The sequence below is a fragment of the Psammomys obesus genome, unplaced genomic scaffold (assembly GCF_907164565.1).
Source record: "Psammomys obesus unplaced genomic scaffold, mPsaObe1.curated_primary_1811, whole genome shotgun sequence".
NCBI classification, from domain to species: domain Eukaryota; kingdom Metazoa; phylum Chordata; class Mammalia; order Rodentia; family Muridae; genus Psammomys; species Psammomys obesus.
Genome location: NW_026596460.1, coordinates 1,181,124 through 1,204,298, shown reverse-complemented (window position 1 = coordinate 1,204,298; position 23,175 = coordinate 1,181,124). Strand labels below are relative to the sequence as shown.

Below are 23,175 nucleotides of genomic sequence, written 5' to 3'. Positions count from 1 at the left end.
ATTAACTATATTTTTATTTAGTTAAAAACCACTGAGTCATTTCTTTCCTTAACACAAGTGGACATATATACAGATAAATTTAAAAAATAATGTTTTGTTTCCTCAAAAATTACTTTCTCAGGCCTCACTCTACACATCCTCCAACAATAAAAACTTAATGACCTTCTTCCTCAGAGACATTGCACTGAACAGTCATTATGGGGTTTTCATGTAATGTACAAGTGTTAGTACTACCTTTCACAAGGTGACCAGTCACAGTCAGGCTAACTAATTGTTCTGAGCAGATAGCAAAGAGAAACTTGAGGACAAGCCTTCAAAGAATAGTTCTTTCTCTCTCTGGAAGGAAGGAAAGTGGCAACATAAGTCACAAGAAAGACATTTATGGGCAAGAGAAAAATCAAGTAGGAAAGCATAGGAAATGAAGGTAAGTTTCAGTGAGGAGTAGTGGCCAGGAGTGACCATGGTTATCAAACTAACAGAGAAGGAGGACTGAGGAAAAGCTAGGAGTAGATGACTGTAGCATGCTTGAAAGTGAGACAGCAGTGATTCCTGACATCACTGGAGGTACATGAGACAGTGGTGATGTCCAGCATCCCTAAGAACTCATAGGACAGTGCTGATGCTTTGCATGTTTGAGAGTGCCTGAGATAAACTTTTACTCATCATTTTAGAGTTAGCTCACAATGATTTCACACATAAAACCTCTACTTTCTACTCTGTATTCTATCAAGCTGCAGATCCTTCATCTTAAGTGTTTAAGTATTTTATTTACATGTATATAACATTTATATGTTTATTTTTTTCTTAATTACATTTTATTCATTTTGTATCCCCCCATAAGCCCCTCCCTCCTCACCTGCCGATCCCACCCTCCCTCCCCTTTCTGCATGCATGCCACTCCCCAGGTCCACTGATAGGGGAGGTTCTCCTCTTCTTTCTGATCTTAGTCTATCAGTTCTCCTCAAAAGTGGCTGCATTGTCCTCTACTGTGGCCTGATAAGGCTGCTCCCCCCTCAGGGGGAAGTGATCAACGAGCAGGCCAATCAGATTATGTCAGAGGCAGTCCCTCTTCCCATTACTAGGTAACCCACTTGGACACTGAACTGCCATGGGCTACACCTGTGCAGGGGTTCCAGGTCATCTCCACGAATAGTCCTTGGTTGGAGTATGAGTCTCTGGGAAGTTCCCTGTGTTCAAAATATCTTGTTCTGTTGCTCTGCTTGTGGAGTTCCCGTCCCCTCCAGCTCTTACTATTTCCCACTTCTTACATAAAATTCCATTCACTTTGCCCATCAGTTGGCCATCAGGCTCAGCATCTGCTTTGACAGTCTATACTGCAGAAGCTTTCAGAGGCCCTCTGTGGCAGGTTCCAAGGTTGTTTCCTGTTTTCTTCTGGCTTTCAGAGGCCCTCTGTAGCGGGTTCCGAGGTTGTTTCCTATTTTCGTTTTCTTCTGATGTCCATCCTCTTTGCCTTTCAGGATGGGGATTGAACATTTTAGTTAGGGTCCTCTCTTTTGCTTAGTTTGTTTAGATGTACATCTTTTAGTGGGTTTATTCTATATTGTATGTTTATATGAGTGAGTATATACCTTGAGTGTCTTTTTGCTTCTGGGACAACTCACTCAGGATGATCCTTTCCAGGTCCCACCATTTACCTGCAAATTTCATGATTTCCTTATTTTTCATTGTTGAGTAATACTCCATTGTATAGATGTACCACAGTTTCTGCATCCATTCTTCAGTTGAGGGGCATCTGGGTTATTTCCAGCTTCTGGCTATTACAAATAAAGCTGCTATAAACATGGTTGAGTAAATGTCCTTTTTTGTGTACTTGCGCCTCTTTTGGGTATATGCCCAGTAGTGGTATGGCTGGATCTTGAGGAAGCGCTATTCCTAGTTGTCTGAGAAAGCGCCAGATTGCTTTCCAGAGTGGTTGTACCAGTTTACATTCCCACCAGCAGTGGAGAAGGGTTCCCTTTTCTCCACAACCTCTCCAGCATGTGTTGTCCCTTGAGTTTTTCATCTTGGCCATTCTGATGGGTGTAAGGTAAAATCTCAGGGTTGTTTTGATTTGCATTTCCCTAATGGCTAATGAGGTTGAGCATTTCTTTAAGTGCTTCTCTGCCATTCGATATTCCTCTACAGAGAGTTCTCTGTTTAGCTCTGTTCCCCATTTTTTAAGTGGATTACTTGGTTTGTTGCTTTTCAGCTTGTTTAGTTCTTTATATATATTGGATATGAGTCCTCTGTCAAATAAAGGGTTGGTGATGATTCTTTCCCAATCTGTAGGCAGTCGCTTTGTTTTGATGACGGTGTCCTTTGCTTTACAGAAGCTTTTCAATTTCATGAGGTCCCATTTATTGATTGTTGCTCTTAGAGCCTGTGCTGTTGGTGTTCTGTTCAGGAAGTTTTCTCCTGTACCAATGAGTTCTAGGGTATTCCCCACTTTTTTTTCTAGCCGATTTAATGTGTCTGGTTTTATGTTGAGGTCTTTGATCCACTTGGACTTCAGTTTTGTGCAGGGTGATAAGTATGGATCTATTTTCATTTTTCTACATGTAGACATCCAGTTGGACCAGCACCATTTGTTAAAGATGCTATCTTTTTTCCATTGTATGGTTTTGGCATCTTTGTCAAAAATCAGGTGTCCGTAAGTGTGTGGGTTTATTTCTGGGTCTTCTGTTCGATTCCATTGATCCACCATTCTGTTTATATGCCAGTACCATGCAGTTTTTATAACTGTTGCTCTATAGTACAGCTTGAGATCAGGGATGGAGATACCTCCAGAAGATCTTTTATTGTAGAGGATTGTTTTAGCAATTCTCAGTTTCTTGTTATTCCATACGAAGTTGAGAATTTTTCTTTCCAGGTCTGTAAAGAATTGTGTTGGCAATTTGATGGGAATTGCATTAAATCTGTAGATTGCTTTTGGTAAGATGGCCATTTTTACTATGTTAATCCTGCCAAGCCATGAGCATGGGAGGTCTTTCCATCTTCTCATATCTTCCTCTAATTCTTTCTTCAGAGACTTGAATTTTTTTTCATACAATTCTTTGACTTGCTTGGTTAGGGTTACTCCAAGGTACTTTATGTCATTTGTGGCTATTGTGAATGGTGTTGTTTCTCTAATTTCTTTCTCAGCCCTTTTGTCTTTTGTATACAGGAGTGCTACTGATTTTTTTGAGTTAATTTTGTATCCAGCCACTTTGCTGAAGGTGTTAATCAGCTGTAGGAGTTCCCTGGTAGAGTTTTTGGGGTCACTCATATATACTATCATATCATCTGCAAATAGTGATAATTTGACTTCTTCCTTTCCCATCTGTATCCCCTTGATCTCCTTCGACTGTCTTATTGCTCTAGCAAGGACTTCCAGCACTATGATATTATCCACTATGACCAAGTAGGCTTCATCCCAGGTATGCAGGGGTGGTTCAATATACGGAAATCCATCAATGTGATCCACCATATTAACAAACTGAAAGAAAAAAACCACATGATAATCTCCCTAGATGCTGAAAAAGCATTTGACAAAATCCAACATCCATTCATGTTTAAAGTACTGGAGAGATCAGGGATACAAGGCACATATCTAAACATAGTAAAGGCGATATACAGCAAGCCTATAGCCAACATCAAACTGAACGGAGAGAAACTTAAAGCAATCCCACTGAAATCAGGGACAAGACAAGGCTGCCCACTGTCTCCATATCTCTTCAACATTTATATGTTCATAATACAGCAAATCATACACTTTTCATGCCAACATGTCTATCCCATAGATTAGCTAGAATCTATGACCAACTTAACATTTCTCTTTCCAGTACAATGAATGAGTACCACATTAATAGATTTTTGGTAAATCATTTAATAAACTAAAAGAATTGGGGAGAACCTATTTTGTGCAGAGTTATACCAAAGACAGTAAATACAAGTGCTGAACTATTTTAAGTTAAGACTCTTAGTCTCACCGTGGGGTTCTAGTGACAATGGGAGTGAAAATAAGAAAGTGAAAAACGGGAATAGGAGATTTAATAAGTGGAACAAGGATACAGTATAGTGAACCTTTGTAATAACTTTGCAAATAGTGATCAGTGTCTGAGTGTTCTTGTGGTAACCAGGAAAACATTACTTTGTTGTGTTATCATTGAATTTTGTAGGTTTCTCCCACGTTTCTAAGTCTTCTAGATTCTAGCCATAATAGTGAATCAAACAACTAGACTTGTTCAGTTGTTCAGTTTTGGTCATTAAATAAAGGACAAATCAGTATTTAGTGGGGTGAAGTTAGGAGAATATCAAGAATAGATATTAATGTCACCAAGAAAGGTGGTAGCCACAGTGATGGAGACAAAAATTCTCTTTGTAAACATTGTCATAGAAATGTGAATTGAAATGTGAATTGCTGCTTTCTATAAAACAATACATTGGTGCCACTATAAATGATGGAGGGGCTTATAACAGACCAAACAAAAGGCTGAAGTCAGATAGGAAGTAGAGAAAAGAATAGCAGTTAAATAACAAAAGAAGATTTTGCTTTGGTTTCAAGAACAATCTCTGAAGGACTTATTAAGTAAGAGAATTACAAGCTATTGTTCTTCCAATGAAACATCAGAAATTTGTCTTGCTTTTTGTTTTCCTCCAAATTATACCCTCCATCTGCTGCATGGATGGGAAAATGGATTCAATAGAAGGCTAACACAAGTAAAGTCTCATATAGAAATTGTATAAATGGAAATATCACAATGCACTATTAGCATGCAGACTATATGTGTGTAAGCCCACAGTCTCTAGCACCATTATCAGCTTTTTGCCAATAATGATAAAATAACTCCTGGGAGAAATAATGTAGTTTACTCAGGACATCGTTCAAGGCTTAAAAACAAAATGCAAAGAGACAGAGAACATATGAGGTTAATATTGAAGAGCTAATGGGAACTTATCTGTTGTGAAGCTCACATTGTGCTAATTAAAAATAATTGCCCAGTCCTAGAAGTAGAGAGTTTGCACAGTTAAAGGTCTCAAGGTCATTGCTGCTTTTCATGATATCCATCTTGGTTGTGCACAAATCTCAATAGTTACTTTCACAGGAATAATTAAGCTCTGTGAATGCTGGTTTCTCTAACCAAATTTGAGTGAGAAATATCTTCTTTTTCCAATAGAAATCCTTAGTTTTGTAAAGAGGATTAATATCAGATAACTCTTAGTGATTAAAATGAATTAGAAATAGCAGAACCTTAGAGCCCAAAGTACACTGATGTCACCAACTCACTTCAAAATGTCCCACGTGATCAACTTTGGTTGGTGCTCACATTTTATATGAAGAGTCTTTATCATTTAGAATAAAGTAAATCTCTATTTTAGGACCTTGGAACCAGATTCCTACAGCATTGTGTATGTATACAGGAATCATGTGACCACTCTGTTTCTGCTGTACATTTTTGCTCTTTACTCTTTTGCCATTCTCTTGGCCAGTAATATGGCACTCATTCCCAGGCCTCACGTCCCATCTGAGCCCTGAACAGCTTTTCTCCCTGATTGGTCTTGGCTAGCGCTGAAGGAACAAAGGATATGCTTGTTTCGGGGTTCTGCAGATGGCTGTAACTTCCCATGCCTTATTGACTTTTAAAGTTCAAAACAAACCTTGAACTTTGTTCATCTGCTTTTCTTTATTGTTTGATTTACTATTTGGAGGCACTTTTTCCCCACTGAGAACACATTGGTTGCTTAGTAAAACTTGCTCTTCATATATCATCATCATATTATATTATATGGTTGTGTTAATTATTTTTTTTCATTCCTGAGACCAAACAAATTACAAAGCATAAACTTAGTAAAAGGCTGTTTTTTGTGGTTGTATGTTTGAGAGAGTATCAGCCCATCTTAGTGGAAAAGAAAAAGCAATAAGCAGCAGCCTGTGACTATGGCAGACATATGAAGTAGGCGAGATCTGGCTACTTGAAGGATCAGAGTAGAAACCCTAAGACTCATTCCCCAATGACCCATTTCATCCAGTTAGTCCTACCTCCTAAAATTTTTATGACCCCAAACAAGAGTATTAGCTGGTGGGAAAGCATATAAACACGGGATCCTATGGGAGATAGTTGATACTCAAAGCAACAACTGTAGTTGAAAGAGCAATGTCCCTCTCCAACAAGATGCTTGTGTTTTGTCAATTACGCCAAATGACAAATGACACCACATGACAAAGATGCTTTGTGATAGACTTCCTCAAGACCACGCTTGATTACTTTTGTAGGGCTTCTGTTACCATGGGGCTCCATAAAAGAGTTGGGGAAAGAGGAGAGACAGTAGAAGAGAGACCTGTCATGAAGCACCATAGGAACTGTTCCTCCAGGAGAGGAACTGAGAAGATGGGACAGTGCCTGTGGTCGTTGCTTGACCTATTGCTGTGACAAAACACTGGACAGGAAACAAAAGAAAAAGAGCTTTTGCTTTAGCTCACAGTTAGAGATTACAATCCAGGCCATCATAGAAGCCAGAGTTTGAGGCAGCTGTTCGCATGGGGTCTTCGGTGATAAAATAAAGGGGTGAATGTCTGAGCTCAGCTCTCTTTTTATACAGTCTAGGATAGCAACCTATGGTATGGTATTAAGTACACTTGAAAGGAGTCTTACCGCCTTAGTTGACTCAATCTAGATAGTGTTAAACATATAAGCCTATGGTACATACATAGAGGCTAAGATGATCTAGACAGTTCCTCAAGGGTATGCCTCAGGCTCTTTCCAAGGGGATTCTGTATCTTGTTAAGATGACAATCAATGTTAATCATTATAGAAGTAATGCACCAAGAGTGCTCCTGGCCCCTAGAAGCTGGAAAAAAAAACAAGAGGGCAGACACACACCCCTGGAATATTCAGAAAAATCTGCCAGCATTTTAAATGTATCCCAAAGGACCCTATTGCAAACCTGCGGCCAGGGACACATCATTATTATTAGCTGTACTATTATCTCCAGCACTTAAGATAATAAATTAGCGTGGCATTAAGTCAGTAAGTGACCATCTGTTACACAGCCATTTGAAAGTAATACACAGTCTCTTTATCACTGTCCACTACATGCAATGTGGTGTTACAGAAAGCACCCATTGTCCTATGAAAATGAAAACGATACTTAGGACCTGTCTCTCTCGGGTTTTTCCCATGCTGTAAAATTCCATCTGATGTGCTTAACAGTTGTATTTCTGAACAGCTGAGATTTATTTATGAATATATAGAATAATATGAGGCCTTTTATTTGGCACTTGGAGTTGCAACAGAGAAAAATTGCTTCCCTGATAAATCGATAGTCTTGATGAGTCTATTTGTTTTGCCATCAGCCCCATTGCCTTCCTGTTCCTCAGCAGTCTACTTGCAGCATTGATTATTGATGATGCCTCTGCTGCTGCTTTTCTTGCAAGCAGCTGCCTCCTTAGGCCCAAGCTCTGTTGTCTCCTGCAGTTTGATCGGCAAAAATCGTACAATCCAGCTGGGACTGGACCTGGCACTGAGCTCACAGGCTGAAACATGCCACCAAAATGCTCTTATTTGCTTCTTCTTGGCATAATTTAACTATGCATCATGTTCTTTAATTTACAGGGAGTATGATTTCATTTCACCTTCACATTAAGAAAGTATTATTGTTTTCATAATACACTTGGGAAAACTAAAGATTAAGCAGTGTTTTCAACAGAAAATGACAGAAAGAGTTGCATGAAAATGTCTTAATTACTTATTGAGATTACACAATTAATGAAAATTTTACTACATCACAGCTGTTGGCCATTTTTATCTCAGTGCCATGAATCCAGATGCAAATTTAGAAAGTGTATTTTTAATGAAAAAAAATAGCAGATATGTGGAGGGATGGCTCTGTGAGTGATGATGTGCTTGCTACACAAGTATGAGGGCTCAAGTTCGGATCCCAGAGCCCAAGTAAAAGGCTAGATATGATAGTTTGCCATGCCTGTAATTCCATTGCTGGGATGAAATGACAGGAGAATTCCTGGAGCTTGCTAGACAGTAAGTCTAGCTGAATGGACAAGCTCCACTTTCTGTGTAAGACTCTAGATAGATAGATACATGGTTACATAGATGCATAGATACACAGGGCAGAAAGTGATAGAAGACATTTAATGTCAACACCTGCCCCCACACCCCCAGTGCCCGTGCAAGGGAATAAGCACTGCACATGCACACAGACAGGTTTATACCACTTCCGCATCCACATAAGTTTACAGATACGCATTACAAAATGATTTGGAGAAAAGTTATAAAGAAAATATTTTTTAATATTGTTCCTCAAAAGCAGCCACAATATTTTTCCAAACATTTTTTTTCAGTACAGTCATACAAGTATATAGTTGGCATGATATTTTTTATTTATAGCTCTGTATTTCATGCCTCTTTATTACCTGGAGGAAAGCAGGGTGCTATCCTAACGTCATTGTATTTAAATTTTATTATATTGCCTGTCAATGACACATGTTTGCTGCATTCAAGCACAAATGAAAAATCAGGCCATATTTCCTGAGTTCTGATTGTCTCAAGATTAGATGTAGGCTTCTCAGAATGCAGTCTGCAGACCTGCAGTGCCAGTTCATTTCGGAGCATCTTACAGCTGTAAATTCTCTGCCTAGTCAAGCTCCTTATAAGTGAGACAGAAACCCCATTGCAATCAACTCTCCATGATTTTCACATGCAAAAAATTGAAAAGGCCTTGGCTTCTGTATGCGCTGATGTTCATCAGCAGGCTCTTGTAGGCTAAAGACAAGCAGAATAATTATTGGAAATTGAAAAAAGCAAACAAAGAACAAAACCAGAAGGGCTTCTTAGTTACCAAATTTTCTTAACCCAAATGCTTCAACGTTTACTCCTAGTAAATGGATTGGGCAAAGGTCGAAAGCCCTGGCTTAAACACCTAGATACTTACCTAGAAATGTGGCAGGTGGTTTTTCACACATTATCATGCGCTGATGCTTTACTATTCATATGCTTCTGATTAGCCACCTAACAGTTCCTTATCAACATAAAAATAGAGCAAGGAGTAAGCACACTTCGACTTCAGTACTATACTTTTTTTCTTTATGTTATAACAACATTTTCCAGTCACAACTCTTTGAGAAAGGTGTTTTCATAAAAAGACATTTTTCAAGGAAGAAGCCGATCACTTTCTGAATCAATTGCAAGCAGATATTACAGCCTGAGATAGAGCGTGTTCTATAGCATTACAAAATACACATGTGCACCAGGGAGGCTCTCCTTAAGAAGGAAGAATGTGAGTGACAGCCAGGAAGCAATTAGAGGTTAATTCTCTATAAGTGGTGCTGCAGTGCTCCCCGTTAAAAGCTTGCTCTGCAGTGCTCCCCGTTAAAAGCTTGCTCTGCATCAGGCACTATGTTAAATGACAGATAGGGGTGATTTCTTCTAGTCCTTATGAGACCAGTGTAACATATCTGTTATACATGTTCTGCAGGCATTACTAAATGAAGTTATGTAATCTTCTCCATGGCGTGTATGCGTATATTTCTGAGTCTGTTTGACTTCAGATCCATGCTTTTTTTCCATTGTGTGTGTGTGTGTGTGTGTGTGTAAGTATTTAAGTCTGACTTCAGATCCATGTTCCTTACTATTTCTTTCTCAGTTGAGAGTTTAATTGAGACATTGTGTAGCTCTCGAGGATTCTGTACATTAAGTCAACTTCAGAAAAGCTTTGCCTGAGCCACGGAAGTTGTGTAAGAAGTCTGCTGGATCAGAACCATGCCAGTTGACGATAGGGAGTTGCTAAAGCCAGGAAAGACCTATTGGAATTAAAACCATTTTCATATTTGTAGAAAATGGTCTGTGATGCAATATCATATACATTAATGAAACACATCATACATTGTTTAAAAAATAGTTTATTCTTTGCTGATTTGAGATACGTATGTGAGTCATTCTGGTCATTCTCACTCTTCTACCTTCAGTTGTCTCCCCACTACCATGGAGACTTCCTCCTCCCTCATGGTCCCCATAGTACTTTATTGTGTTTTGTTGTTGTTGTGTATGTTTGCTCTGTGACCCACTGTGTTCAACTAGGGCTGCCTGCCTAGGCATAGACATGGAACTTTCCACTGGAGTCTGAGTAATTCAGCAGTGACTATATCAGAGAAGACAATGATTTCATCTCTCCCACAACCTTGCACTGCCATGAATCCCTCCCCTATCTGTGACTGAGTGTTTATGGGCTCTATCGTTGGAAGGCTCAATGAAGGCAGCTGTAGCTGCTTTGAGTTCATTAATGCCAAGGCCATGCCATGACTATAAAACAGTGTTTTATGGCTCTCATTGCTGTTTTCTTACATTCCTATAATGGCTTATCTGTTCTTTTTGTTAGTTCATCTTCCCTGAGTTTTGTGCGGGGGCTGAGGCAGGTGTACTTTTTAAACCTGAATACTGTTTAAGGAACACTGTTTATATTACCTTTTCTCAGCATCTTAGCCAGCTGTGGTTTTCTATTGATAACCATTCATTACATAATAAAGATCCTTTATTTAAGGCTGACGCAGAATTGGTCTATGGGTACAAACAAAAATATTAGTTAGGCTGTTTTACATTGTGCCCATTTAGCAAAACAAAACAAGCAGATTCCCTCCTAAGGCATATGGCCTCCCTAGCCATTGCCTTTGACTAGTCTATAACGTGGGACTGTATCTTTCAGAGTTCTAATTAAAAAGAAGTTGTTTATTCTCATGGCAACTGTGTCACTTGTGTGCCTGTGGACACATCTTGTCTGGAAAGTTGGTTTTGCAGCATGCAAATTCCAAAGTTTGTAATGACCATTGCTTTCTAGCCCCAGCTGTCTCTATAGAAACATCCATACTATGAAAGCTAGACAGTAAGGAGGAAGCTTCCAGATTAGCTCCAGCCCAACTCCTCTGTGTTCTTCAACCAAAGAAGACACAACACACTTTTTCATTTTTTAAAAAATTGACTATATGCATACAATGATATCTTGCTCATATTCATCTCTCTCTCTCTACCTCCAGCTCACTCTAGGCCCCTGTATTAGTCCATTGTTATTTGTAGGCACTATTTTTTAGTTCTATTTTATTTGAGGTTCCTTAATGCCTCTACCTCTGTTCCAAACCCACAACCATAGATAAGACAGAAAGAAGGTTAGAAGGAAAAGAGACATAGGCCTTTTTAGACTTAGTTCTGGCTGGTTAGGGTCATCAGTTTCTTTGGGAAAATACCAATATCAGTAGTCAAGATATCTAACATCCAGTGACAGCAAAGGAACAAACTCAGCAAGATGAACAAGCAGCTTTCTTCCTCCTTCATCTGTATTCTCAAAGCCCTCACCCCTTCTTACTCTGAACTCTTGTATATATACCCTATCGAAGTCCTCACAATTATCCTCTCTAGAAATGGCAAACATGTCCCTCTCTGAGCTGCATAAGGCAATTATCGGCTGTGGACAAACTAAAAGCAACTCTATATATACCCCACGCTCGGGACTACAATAAAAACCTGTTTATACAACCAAGTTTTTTTTTTAAAGAAACCAAAACTTCCACTACAGTTATTGCTCTGATAAAATACCATGACCAAAAGCAACCTGAAGAAATATTTATCTGTAGGTCTAGAAGGCTATATGTTCATAATAACACAGAAGGTATGGTGACAGACAAGGAAGCTGAGAGGCAACATTTCAGCTGTAAACAAGAAGTAGAGTGAACGGTCAGGAAGTATAGTCATAAGTCCCCATCAGACAAAATCCAAGAACACACGGGGTAGAAGAGCTCCAGGCCCCACACCGTACCAGGGAGCTATGGGTATGGATAGTTTCCGGGGCAGGGAAAATCATTCCTTATTGAGGAGGTGGCCACAGGTAGGTTCTCCATACTCAAGTAGATGTCCCAACATTGGAGCAACTTTGGACGATTCTAATTAAATGTATTTGGTTACAAAAATCAAAAAGACATGAAGTTGGAAGAAGGGCGTTGGGGCAAACATAGACGGAGTTGGTTGGAATAAATGGAGCATAGATATGATAATCCATTGCATACATGTGTGGATATTTTATTTATTTATTTATTTATTTATTTATTTATTTATTTAGGTTTTTTTTCTTCTTTTTTTTATTAATTACACTTTATTCATTTTGTATCCCCCATAAGCCCCTCCCTCCTCCCCTCCCCTTTCTTCATGCATGCTCCTCCCCAAGTCCACTGATAGGGAGGTCCTCCTCTCCTTCCTTCTGATCTTAGTCTATCAGATCACATCAAAAGTGGCTGCATTGTCTTCTTCTGTGGCCTGGAAAGGCTGCTCCCCCCTCAGGGGGAGGTGATCAAAGAACAGGCCAATCAGGTTATATCGGAGGCAGTCCCTCTTCCCATCACTATGTAAGCCACTTGGACACTAAACTGCCATGGGCTACATCTGTGCAGGGGTTCTAGGTTATCTCCATGAATAGTCCTTGGTTGGAGTGTGAGTCTTTGGGAAGTTCCCTGTGTTCAAATTTTCTTGTTCTGTTGCTCTCCTTGTGGAGTTCCTGTCCTCTCCAGCTCTTGCTATTTCCCACTTCTTACATAAAATTCCATTTACTCTGCCTACCCGTTGGCCATCAGGCTCAGCATCTGCTTTGATAGTCTGCAGGGCAGAGGCTTTCAGAGGCCCTCTGTGGCAGGTTTCAAGGTTGTTTCCTGTTTTCTTCTGGCTTTCAGAGGCCCTCTGTAGCAGGTTCCGAGGTTCTTTCCTATTTTCTTTTTCTTCTGATGTCCATCCTCTTTGCCTTTCAGGATAGGGATTGAACATTTTAGTTAGGGTCCTCTCTTTTGCTTAGTTTGTTTAGATGTACAGATTTTAGTGGGTTTATTCTATGTTGTATGTTTATATGAGTGAGTATATACCATGCGTGTCTTTTTGCTTCTGGGACAACTCACTCAGGATGATCCTTTCCAGATCCCACCATTTACCTGCAAATATCCAATATATATAAAGAACTAAACAAGCTGAAAAGCAACAAACCAAGTAATCCACTTAAAAAATGGGGAACAGAGCTAAAGAGAATTCTCTGTAGAGGAATATCGAATGGCAGAGAAGCACTTAAAGAAACGCTCAACCTCATTAGCCATTAGGGAAATGAAAATCAAAACCATGCAGTTTTTATAACTGTTGCTCTATAGTACAGCTTGAGATCAGGGATGGAGATACCTCCAGAAGATCTTTTATTGTAGAAGATTGTTTTAGCAATTCTGGGTTTCTTGTTATTCCATACGAAGTTGAGAATTTTTCTTTCCAGGTCTGTAAAGAATTGTGTTGGTAATTTGATGAGAATTGCATTAAATCTGTAGATTGCTTTTGGTAAGATGGCCATTTTTACTATGTTAATCCTGCCAAGCCATGAGCATGGGAGATGTTTCCATCTTCTCATATTTTCATCTAATTCTTTCTTCTGAGACTTGAAATTTTTTTTTATACAAGTCTTTGACTTGCTTGGTTAGGGTTACACCAAAGTACTTTATGTCATTTGTGGCTATTGTGAAGGGTGTTGCTTCCCTAATTTCTTTCTCAGCCCTTTTGTCTTTTGTATACAGGAGTGCTACTGATTTTTTTGAGTTAATTTTGTATCCGGCCACTTCGCTGAAGGCGTTTATCAGCTGAAGGAGTTTTTGGGGTCACTCATGTATACTATCATATCATCTGCAAATAGTGATAATTTGACTTCTTCCTTTCCAATTTGTATCCCCTTGATCTCCTTCAACTCTCTTATTGCTCTAGCAAGGATTTCCAGCACTATGTTGAAGAGATATGGAGAGAGTGGACAGCCTTGTCTTGTCCCTGATTTTAGTGGGATTGCTTTAAGTTTCTCTCCATTTAGTTTGATGTTGGCTATAGGCTTGCTGTATATCGCCTTTACTATGTTTAGATATGTGCCTTGTATCCCTGATCTCTCCAATACTTTAAACATGAATGGATGTTGGATTTTGTCAAATGCTTTTTCAGCATCTAGGGAGATTATTATGCGGGTTTTTTCTTTGAGTTTGTTAATATGGTGGATCACATTGATGGATTTCCATATATTGAACCACCCCTGCATACCTGGGATGAAGCCTACTTGGTCATAGTGGATAATATCTTTGATGTGTTCTTGGATTCGGTTAGCAAGTATTTTGTTAAGTATTTTTGCATCAATGTTCATAAGGGAGATTGGCAGAAATTCTCTTTCTTTGTTGAGTCTTTGTGAGGTTTAGGTATCAAGGTGACTGTGGCTTCATAGAATGAGTTTGTTAATGTTCCTTCTGTTTCTATTTTGTGGAATAGTTTGAAGAGAATTGGTGTTAGCTCTTCTTTGAAGGTCTGGTAGAATTCTGTGCTGAAGCCATCTGGTCCTGGGACTTTTGATGACCGCTTCTATTTCTTTGGGAGATATAGGACTATTTAGTTGATTTACCTGGTCCTGATTCAGCTTTGGTAAGTCAAATCGATCAGGAAAATTGTCCATTTCATTTAGATTTTCAAATTTTGTTGAGTATAGACTTTTGAAGTAAGTCCTAATGATTGTTTGGATTTCCTCAGTGTCTGTAGTTATGTCCCCCTTTTCATTTCTGATTTTGTTGATTTGGGTGGTGTCTCTCTGCCTTTTAGTTAGCTTGGCTAAGGGTTTGTCGATCTTGTTGATTTTCTCAAAGAACCAGCTCTTGGTTTCATTGATTCTTTGAATTGTTTTATTTGTTTCCAATTGATTGATTTCAGCCCTGAGTTTGATTATTTCCAGCCATCTACTCCTTCTTGATGTGTCTGCTTCTTCTTTTTCTTGGATTTTTAAGTGAGCCATTAAGTTGTTTGAATGAGCTGTCTCAAATTTCTTCTTGAAGGCACTTAGTGCTATGAACTTTCCTCTTAGCACTGCTTTCATCATGTCCCACAAGTTTGGGTATGTTGTGTCTTCATTTTCATTGAGTTCTAGAAAGACTTTAATTTCTTTCTTTTTTTTCTTCCCTGACCCAGCTTTCATTTAGTAACAAGTTGTTCAGTTTCCATGTGTGTGTAGGCTTTTTGCTATTTCTGTTATTGTTGAGGTCCAGCTTTATTCCATGGTGATCAGACAAGATACAAGGGATTATTTCAATCTTCTTATATCTGTTGAGGCTTGCTTTGTGACCAACTATATGGTCTATTTTGGAGAAGATTCCATGAGGTGCTGAGAAGAAGGTAAATTCTTTTGTGTTTGGGTGTAAAGTTCTGTAAATGTCTGTTAGGTCCATTTGATTCATGACCTCTGTCAGAGACTTTGTTTCTTTGTTTAATTTCTGTTTTGTTGACCTGTCCTTTGTTGAGAGTGGGGTGTTGAAGTCTCCCACTATTAATGTGTGGGGATCTATATGTGGTTTAAGTTTTAACAATGTTTCTTTAACAAATGTGGGTGCTCTTGTATTTGGGGCATAGATGTTCAGTATTGTGATGTCTTCCTGGTGGAATTTTCCTTTGATGAGTATGAAATGTCCTTCCCCATCTCTTTTTATTAATTTTGGTTGAAAGTCTATTTTATCAGATATTAGAATGGCTACTCCTGCTTGCTTCTTGGGTCAGTTTGCTTGGAAAGTCGTCTTCCAAACCTTTACCTTCAGGTAATGTTTATCTTTGTGTCTTAGGTGTGTTTCTTGTATGCAACAGATTGCTGGGTTTTGTTTACGTATCCATTTTGTTAATCTGTGTCTTTTTATTGAAGAGTTGAGTTCATTGATGTTGAGAGAGATTTATGACCAGTGGCTTTTAGATCCCTTGATTTTGATGTTGGATGTGGTCATCAGGTTGTGTGCTTGGTTGCTTTTTGTTTTACTGTAGTAAGGTTATTTATTTCCTGTGTTTTCTTGAAAGAAGCTAATTTTTTGGGGTTGTATTTTCCCTTCCAGTGTCTTCTGTAATGCTGGATTTGTTTGTAGGTATTGTTGAAATTTGTTTTTGTCATTGAATATCTTGTTTTCTCCGTCTATGAGGATTGAGAGTTTTGTGGGGTATAGTAGCCTGGGTTGACATCTGTGTTCTCTTAGGGTCTGCATGATATCCGTCCAGGCCCTTCTGGCTTTCATAGTCTCTGTTGAAAAGTCAGGTGTGATTCTAATGGGTTTGCCATTACATGTTACTTGGCCTTTTTCCCTTGCAGCTTTTAGTATTTTTTCTTTGTTCTGTATACTTACTGTTTTGATTATTATGTGGCGGGAGGATTTTCTTTTCTGGTCAAATTTGTTGGGTGTTCCGTAGGCCTCATGTATTCTTATTGGCCTCTCCTTTAACTTGGGGAAATTTTCTTCAATGATTTTGTTGAAAATATTTTCTGGGCCTTAGAGAAGGGAGTCTTCTTTTTCCTCTATACCTATTATTCTTAGATTTTGTCTTTTCATATTGTCTTGGATTTCTTGGACAGTCTGTGTCAGGAATTTTTTGGATTTAACATTTTCTTTGACAGATACATTGATTTCTTCCATTGTATCTTCTACACCTGAGATTCTTTCTTCCATCTCTTCTAGTCTGTTGGTTATGCTTACCTCTGTAGTTCCCGTTTTCTTCCCTAGATTCTTCCTCTCCATTATTTCCTTCATTTGTGTTTTCTTTAATTTTTCCAATTCTATCTTCAGGTCTTGAGTTGTTTTGTTTACTTCCTTCACCTGTCTGATTGTACTTTCCTGTTTTTCTTTTAGTTCCTTCAACTCTGTTTCTTTTATTTCATTCAGTGCTTTAAGCATTTCCTTTCTAAAGGCCATAAACTGTTTGGCTGCAGCTTCCTCTATTTCTTTATGGATAGCAATATTCTGTTTGAGTTTATCTTCCTCTATGTCTTTACGTATCTTATTTGTTTCCTCTGTTATCATCTTCATGAGCATAGTTGTTAGGTCATCTTCTTGGATTTCAGTTATGCTGGGGTGTCCAGGGCTACTTGCCCCTGGGTAACTGTGTTCTGGAGATGCCATATTGCTCTGTCTTTTGTTGCTTGAGCTTTTATGCTGGCCTCTACCCATTGTGCTATCTTAGGTGTTTGGTTATTTTCTGGTGGTTCCTGGGGATCCTGTGGTGGAAAGAATATGTGTGGATATTTTAAAAACATGGCTTTCTTAAATTTTAGGCTGAAGAGATGCTGTCATTATTAAGGTTTCTAGTTTGTTTTCAGGGGCTGTGATTTCAGATCACTCCTCATTTGCAGTTAATCCTACTCACTTCTACCCATTTGGCCTCCATGTCATCTTGACTTTAAAACTACTGCACTCAGGCCTGCCATCTTTATCATTGGCTACCTTGCTTTAGGTCAACTGCCAGTCGTCTTTCAACTGGACAACACCCAGCCTGCCATCTTTATCATTGGCTACCTTGCTTTAGGTCAACTGCCAGTCATCTTTCAACTGGACAATAGCAGCAACAGCCTGATATTTCCTGCAATCTACCATTTATAACATGGAGTTTTTCTTTTGAAGCCTATATCTGAATTATAGCATCTTCCTGCTGAATATTTAGAAACATTTCCCCAGCCTTTTATTACAGCATTTTAGCTTGCATGGCATCCACAATTAGAGAAAACATGTTTATTGTATACACACTTAAGAGATTGAAAGTGGACCTATTAATGGTTACCCTGGGGCAAAGATTAATGTGCTCTGCTTCCTTTTCTAGCCACATCCTTTCCCAAGAGCACTTGAAGCATAAGCAATACCTCACAATCAACAAACAAACCCTGCTTCAAAGGTCTTGAGTCTGGGTTGTGTCCAGCTAGATTTGCAGAGTCAGGTGTTACTTTGACACATCACAGAGTCTCTTTTCATGAACTCTTTGCAGAAGAAGGGGGAAAAAATGTCACAGCCAACCAAAGAATTGTAGAAGCATTTAGCAGTGTGTGGTGGCATTGGTATAATGAAATAAATGCATTGCTATAATTAAAGAAAAAAAAATGTCTGTCATTCTTGGGTAGAGGGAGCCATGGGCAGCTGAAGGGGGCAGGGAATAAATAATTATAAGTTGATAATGGATAAACCAGAGGATGCTTCACACCCACACTCTCCATTTCCTAACTTAACACATGGCAGATCTTAGGAGCACTGTGCAAGAGCACTTTGTAAACTCTGTCCCAGTGGTACACCAAGTAAGAGATTTACACCACAAGTGGTTTCTTGTCCTATGCCGAGATAATTTGCGTTCCACATCAATATTGGTAAAAATAAACAACAACAACAAAAAACTTTTTGTAAGAGCTTTTGTGAGAGTCACACTATCAAAGACATATGTAAATGTATTTGTACTTCTGAGAAGAGGTGCAGCCTCCTCAAAAAAAGAAAAAAAAGAAGAAGAAAAGAAAATATGTCACAACATGGAAAGAAAAGGGAAAACAATGAAAAAGAACCTATAACTTAATTATGCAAATTCAGGCTAAATTTACAAACTAAATTTGATGTAATTAAATCATGTGTAACAAAATGAATCAGGAAACTAGTGTTTCTTTTGCCTGAGACATGAGAATATTATAAATTAGATAGAATTGATAAAAATATATATTAGTGACACAAAAATTGAGAGAGATCGCCTTTATCTTAGGTGATGGTTAAATTATTTACAATCTTTCAAAATAAAGTATATTATATTCAGAAGATGATGGCTACAAAGGAGTATGAATTAAAGGTCATGATCCTCAATTAAAAAATACATATTTCATGTGTTATTAATAATTTACTGATTGGGTCTACCCTTTCCCCATCTAAGCTGCTTTTGAGGTCAGAAAATACTTATTGAGAAAACACCAAGTCATGAATTAAGTTTAGAGAAAAAGAATGTTCATTCTAACAACAAGAAATGTTCCATACAGCAGCCTTCCAGTGCTGGGCATGTGAGCTGGGGCTTTGAGCTGGGGAAACATTTGTTTTGTTTTGTGCTCATGTGGGATATTTCATTCCAGCCATCTACGAGCCCTCCTGCGAAGCATACAAACACCTTGGCCAGACATCAAATTACTACTGGATAGATCCTGATGGCAGTGGACCTCTGGGCCCTCTGAAGGTTTATTGCAACATGACAGGTAACTATGTCACATTTATGTTCCATGAAGATAGCTTTTCTGTATGTTGAGAATAGTTTCCTGGGCTGTTTGCTGCTTTGGTGTCATATTCTCATCATACCTTGTAAGAAGTTAAATCTTGTTTGCTTGTTAGGCAAAAATGCTGAATTACAATGTCTTGAAAAATTTTGACACTGTAATTTCTTAAAAGTTTACTATTGGGAACCTGAGAGATAGCTGAGCACAGAGAAGTACTTGCAGATGATCTGGGTTCAGTTCCCAGCACTTACATGGCAGATTACAACTGTCTGGAACTCCAGTTCCCAGGAACAGGATGCCTGCTTCTGACCTCCATATATACCAGGCACACACATTGTAGATATACATATCTGCAGGCAAAAACTGATATGAGTAAAGGTTTTAAAAACAGTCTATCTTCAAGTTAAACAAAGGACAGTTAATATTTTTAAGAAAAAACATCAATATGTAAAAGAAAATAAATTTGCAAAGCAGAGTTCACAATACGAAGTGGCATGTGAAGTCACCTCACTTAATGCCCTAGGCTGGATAAATGTGGTATCAGTGCCCAGTCTCCTGCCTGCTTGTATTTGGGGAAGGCTTACCAGCCACTCCTGATCATCCTCTGTTTTACATAGAAGGACATCCTCTGTGTACTCAAATCCCTTTTTGGCAATTGCAAAGATTACACAAAGCTTTCATGAAATTTATTTAGGAAAACATTCTGTTTTTTTCTTCAATTCCATATTAAATTTCAGACCATTGAAATGAGATAGTGTTTTCTTGTAAACTCTCAAAGCAGTGTATATGATGCACAACTGTCTAAGATAGGAAAAAAATCTAACAGAGATTGGAAGCATATTACACTCCAAAATTTCAGAAAGGGCTTTGAACCATTCACCATTACTGGCTCCAATAGATGACTGGAACCAAAGGTGACCTCCTAAGACTTAGGATGCTGAAGGATAATGGTAATGTAAAGGTCTACGTAGTAGGATGATGATGGCTACATGCTACTTCCCTAGCATCGTGTCAGGTACCATCAGTTCTTCATGCCAAAACTGGGTTTGTGTTCTGCCTCCATTAAGGAACGAGCTGTATAATCATAGGCACTTGAACAAACTTTGTAAAACTCATTAAGTTTTCATACTCTTTACTTACCAAGTGTAATACTACTGCCCACAGCCAGCATTATTGTACAAAAAACAAAAAACAAAAACAAAAAAAAAAACAAGACAACAACAACAAAAACACAGTAATAGAACCCACAAGTAATTCTAAGAAGACATGGTCAACAAGAAAACTATTAGCAATTAAAAAATGGGGTACAGAGCTTAACAGAGAATTCTCGGTAGAAGAATATCGAATGGCAGAGAAACACTTCAATAAATATTCAACGTCCTTAGCCATCAGGGAAATGTAAATAAAAAAGACACTGAGATTTCAACATTCATCAAAATAATTAAGATCAAAAACTCAAGTAACAACACATGCTAGAAAGGTTGTGGAGAAAGGGGAACCCTCCTCCATTGCTGGTGGGAATGTAAACTTGTACAACTACTTCGGAAATCAATCTGGCGCTTTCTTAGATAATTAGGAATAGTGCTACCTCAAGATCCAGATATACCACTCCTAGGCATATATCCAAAATATGCTCAAGTACACAACAAGGACATTTGCCCAACCATGTTCATAGTAGCTTTGTTCATAATAGCCAGAAGCTGGAAACAACCCAGATGCCCCTCAACTGAGGAATGGATTCAGAAACTGTGGTACATTTATACAATGGAATGCTACTAGCAATTAAAAACAAGGAAATCATGAAATTTGTAGGTAAATGGTGTGAACTAGAAAAGATCATCGTGAGTGAAGTGTCCCAGAAGCAGAAAGACACACAGTGTATATGCTCACTTATAAGTGGGTACTAGACATATAATATAGGATAACCATATTAAAATTTGTACATATAAAGAAGCTAAGCAGGAAGGAAGACCCTGGGTAAAATGTTCAATCCTCATTCAGAAAGGCTAATGGGATTGACATTGGAAGAGGGGGGAAAGAAACAACAGGGAACATGACAGGAGCCTACCACAGAGGGCCTCTGAAAGACTCTACCCAGCAGGGTATAAAAACAGATGTTGAGACTCATAGCTAACCTTTGGGCAGAGTGCAGGGAATCTTATGAAAGAAGGGGGAGATAGAAAGACCTGGAGGGAGCAGGAGCACCACAAGGAGAGCAAAAAAAATCCAAAAAATTCTGGGCCCAGGAGTCTTTTCTGAGACTGATACTGCAACCAAGGACTATCCATGGAGATAACCTAGAACCCCTGCACAGATGTAGCCCATGGCAACTCAGTGTCCAACTGGGTTCCCTAGTAAGGAGAATAGGAGCTGTCTCTGGTAGGAACTCAGTGGCTTGCTCTTTGATCACCTCCCCCCTGAAGGGGCATGGGGAAGCCTTACCAGGCCACAGAGGAAGACAGTGCAGCCAGTCCTGATGAGTTCCAACAAGCTAGGGTCCAATGGAAGGGGGTGGGGAGGACCTCCCCTATCAGTGGACTGGGAAAGGGGCATGAAGGAGAAGAGGGAAGGAAGGTGGGGTTGGGAGGGCACGAAGGAGGGGGCTACAGCTGGGATTCAAAGTGAGTAAATTGTAATAAATTAAAAATTACATTAAAAAGAAAACAATTAGGTAAGATTCTCTTCTTGAAATTCCAAGAGTTCTTATGAAAGAAGTGGGGAACAGTAAGATCTGGAGAGGACAGGAACTCCACAAGGAGAGCAACAGAACCAAAAATTCTGAGCACAGGGGTCTTTCCTGAGACTGATATTCCATCCAAGGACTGTGCATGGAGATAACCTAAGATCCCTGCACAGATGTAGCCCATGGCAGTTCAGTATCCAAGTGGGTTCCATTGTAATAGGAACAGGGACTGTCTCTGACATGAACTGATTGGCCTATTATTTAATTACCTCCCCTTGAGGGGGAAGAAGCATTACCAGGCCACAGAAAATGACAATGCAGCATGACCTAATTGACTAGGGTCAGAAGGAAGGAAAAGAAGACCTCCCCTATCAGTGGACTTGGGGAGGGGCATGCATGCAGAGGGTGGAGGAAGGAAGGGATTGAGAGGGGAGCAGGGAGAGAAACACAAAGTGAATAAAGTGTAATTAATAAAGAAAAATAAATAAAAAAGAAAACAAAACAAAAAAGAAATTCCAATAGTTAAGTAACTTGTTCATATTATTCTAAAATGATTCCATATATGTATATATGGAATCATTTTAGAATAATATATTTATATTGGTTTAGAAACCAATAATTCTATGTTTCAGAAACATTTATAGAATTTTGTTTGTATTTCATTTCCAAACAACTGCCTTGTCTGTACCTCTGAAGATTTTATTTCCTCTCAAATGGAAATTGGATTCTACAACTAAAACTTAGAACACTAAATAGCACTGAAGGAAGAAAGAGCTCAATGGAGAACTTTGCTCAATATCGCGAAGCCAGGCTTGATTTAGAATAGAAAGAAGAATGACAAAGGTTAGACATGACCTCAGTATTGAAGCTGTGTAAAGAAGACCATAAAGGGAGTTTACTGTAAGTTTCCTCCTATTCTAGGAACTGTGGTGTGCGCCTGAGAGGAATCAATTAAAGGAGAGCTTTAGCTAACTGCTCTGACCTTCTCTTGTTGAACTTCATTTTAATCTTTCTAGAATCTGAGTACAGTTTGCGAAAACATTATATATCTTGATCCTGATTTCTCTGATAAGCTAGTCCAATGAGTTCATGTAGACTTTCTGGCTGAGATTTCACTTCAGTTGATTTCCATCTGCATTTAGGAAGAGAAACATCAAAACAAAAGCATGATGCTTAGCAACCATCATTCATAACATGAAGGACTGGTTAATCTGGGGAAAGATGCTGCTTTTCTGTGAATTTTAACACACTGTGCATCAGAACTAATATTCCACATTATTCAAATCTCCCTGATAGAGAATCTCAAGGATGCAACCCAATGATGCTGGTACAACCTAAGCAGTAAAAACAACACACCTTAATTCACTCAGAATAGTGTTCTTCTACCTATTCAAGACAGTTATGAACATTGGTGTAGCCAAGAACCCTTGAAGAGTCTT

At 38.8% G+C, this 23,175-nt stretch overlaps 1 protein-coding gene across 1 annotated transcript in view; it reads left to right on the top strand.

Annotated features, from left to right (window-relative positions):
- Cntnap2 (contactin associated protein 2) overlaps nt 1–23,175 on the top strand; it is a 2,205,170-nt gene that overhangs the window by 1,360,556 nt on the left and 821,439 nt on the right. The window contains 1 exon segment of the mRNA XM_055598313.1: nt 18,916–19,035. Coding sequence (XP_055454288.1) covers nt 18,916–19,035 — 120 coding nt within the window.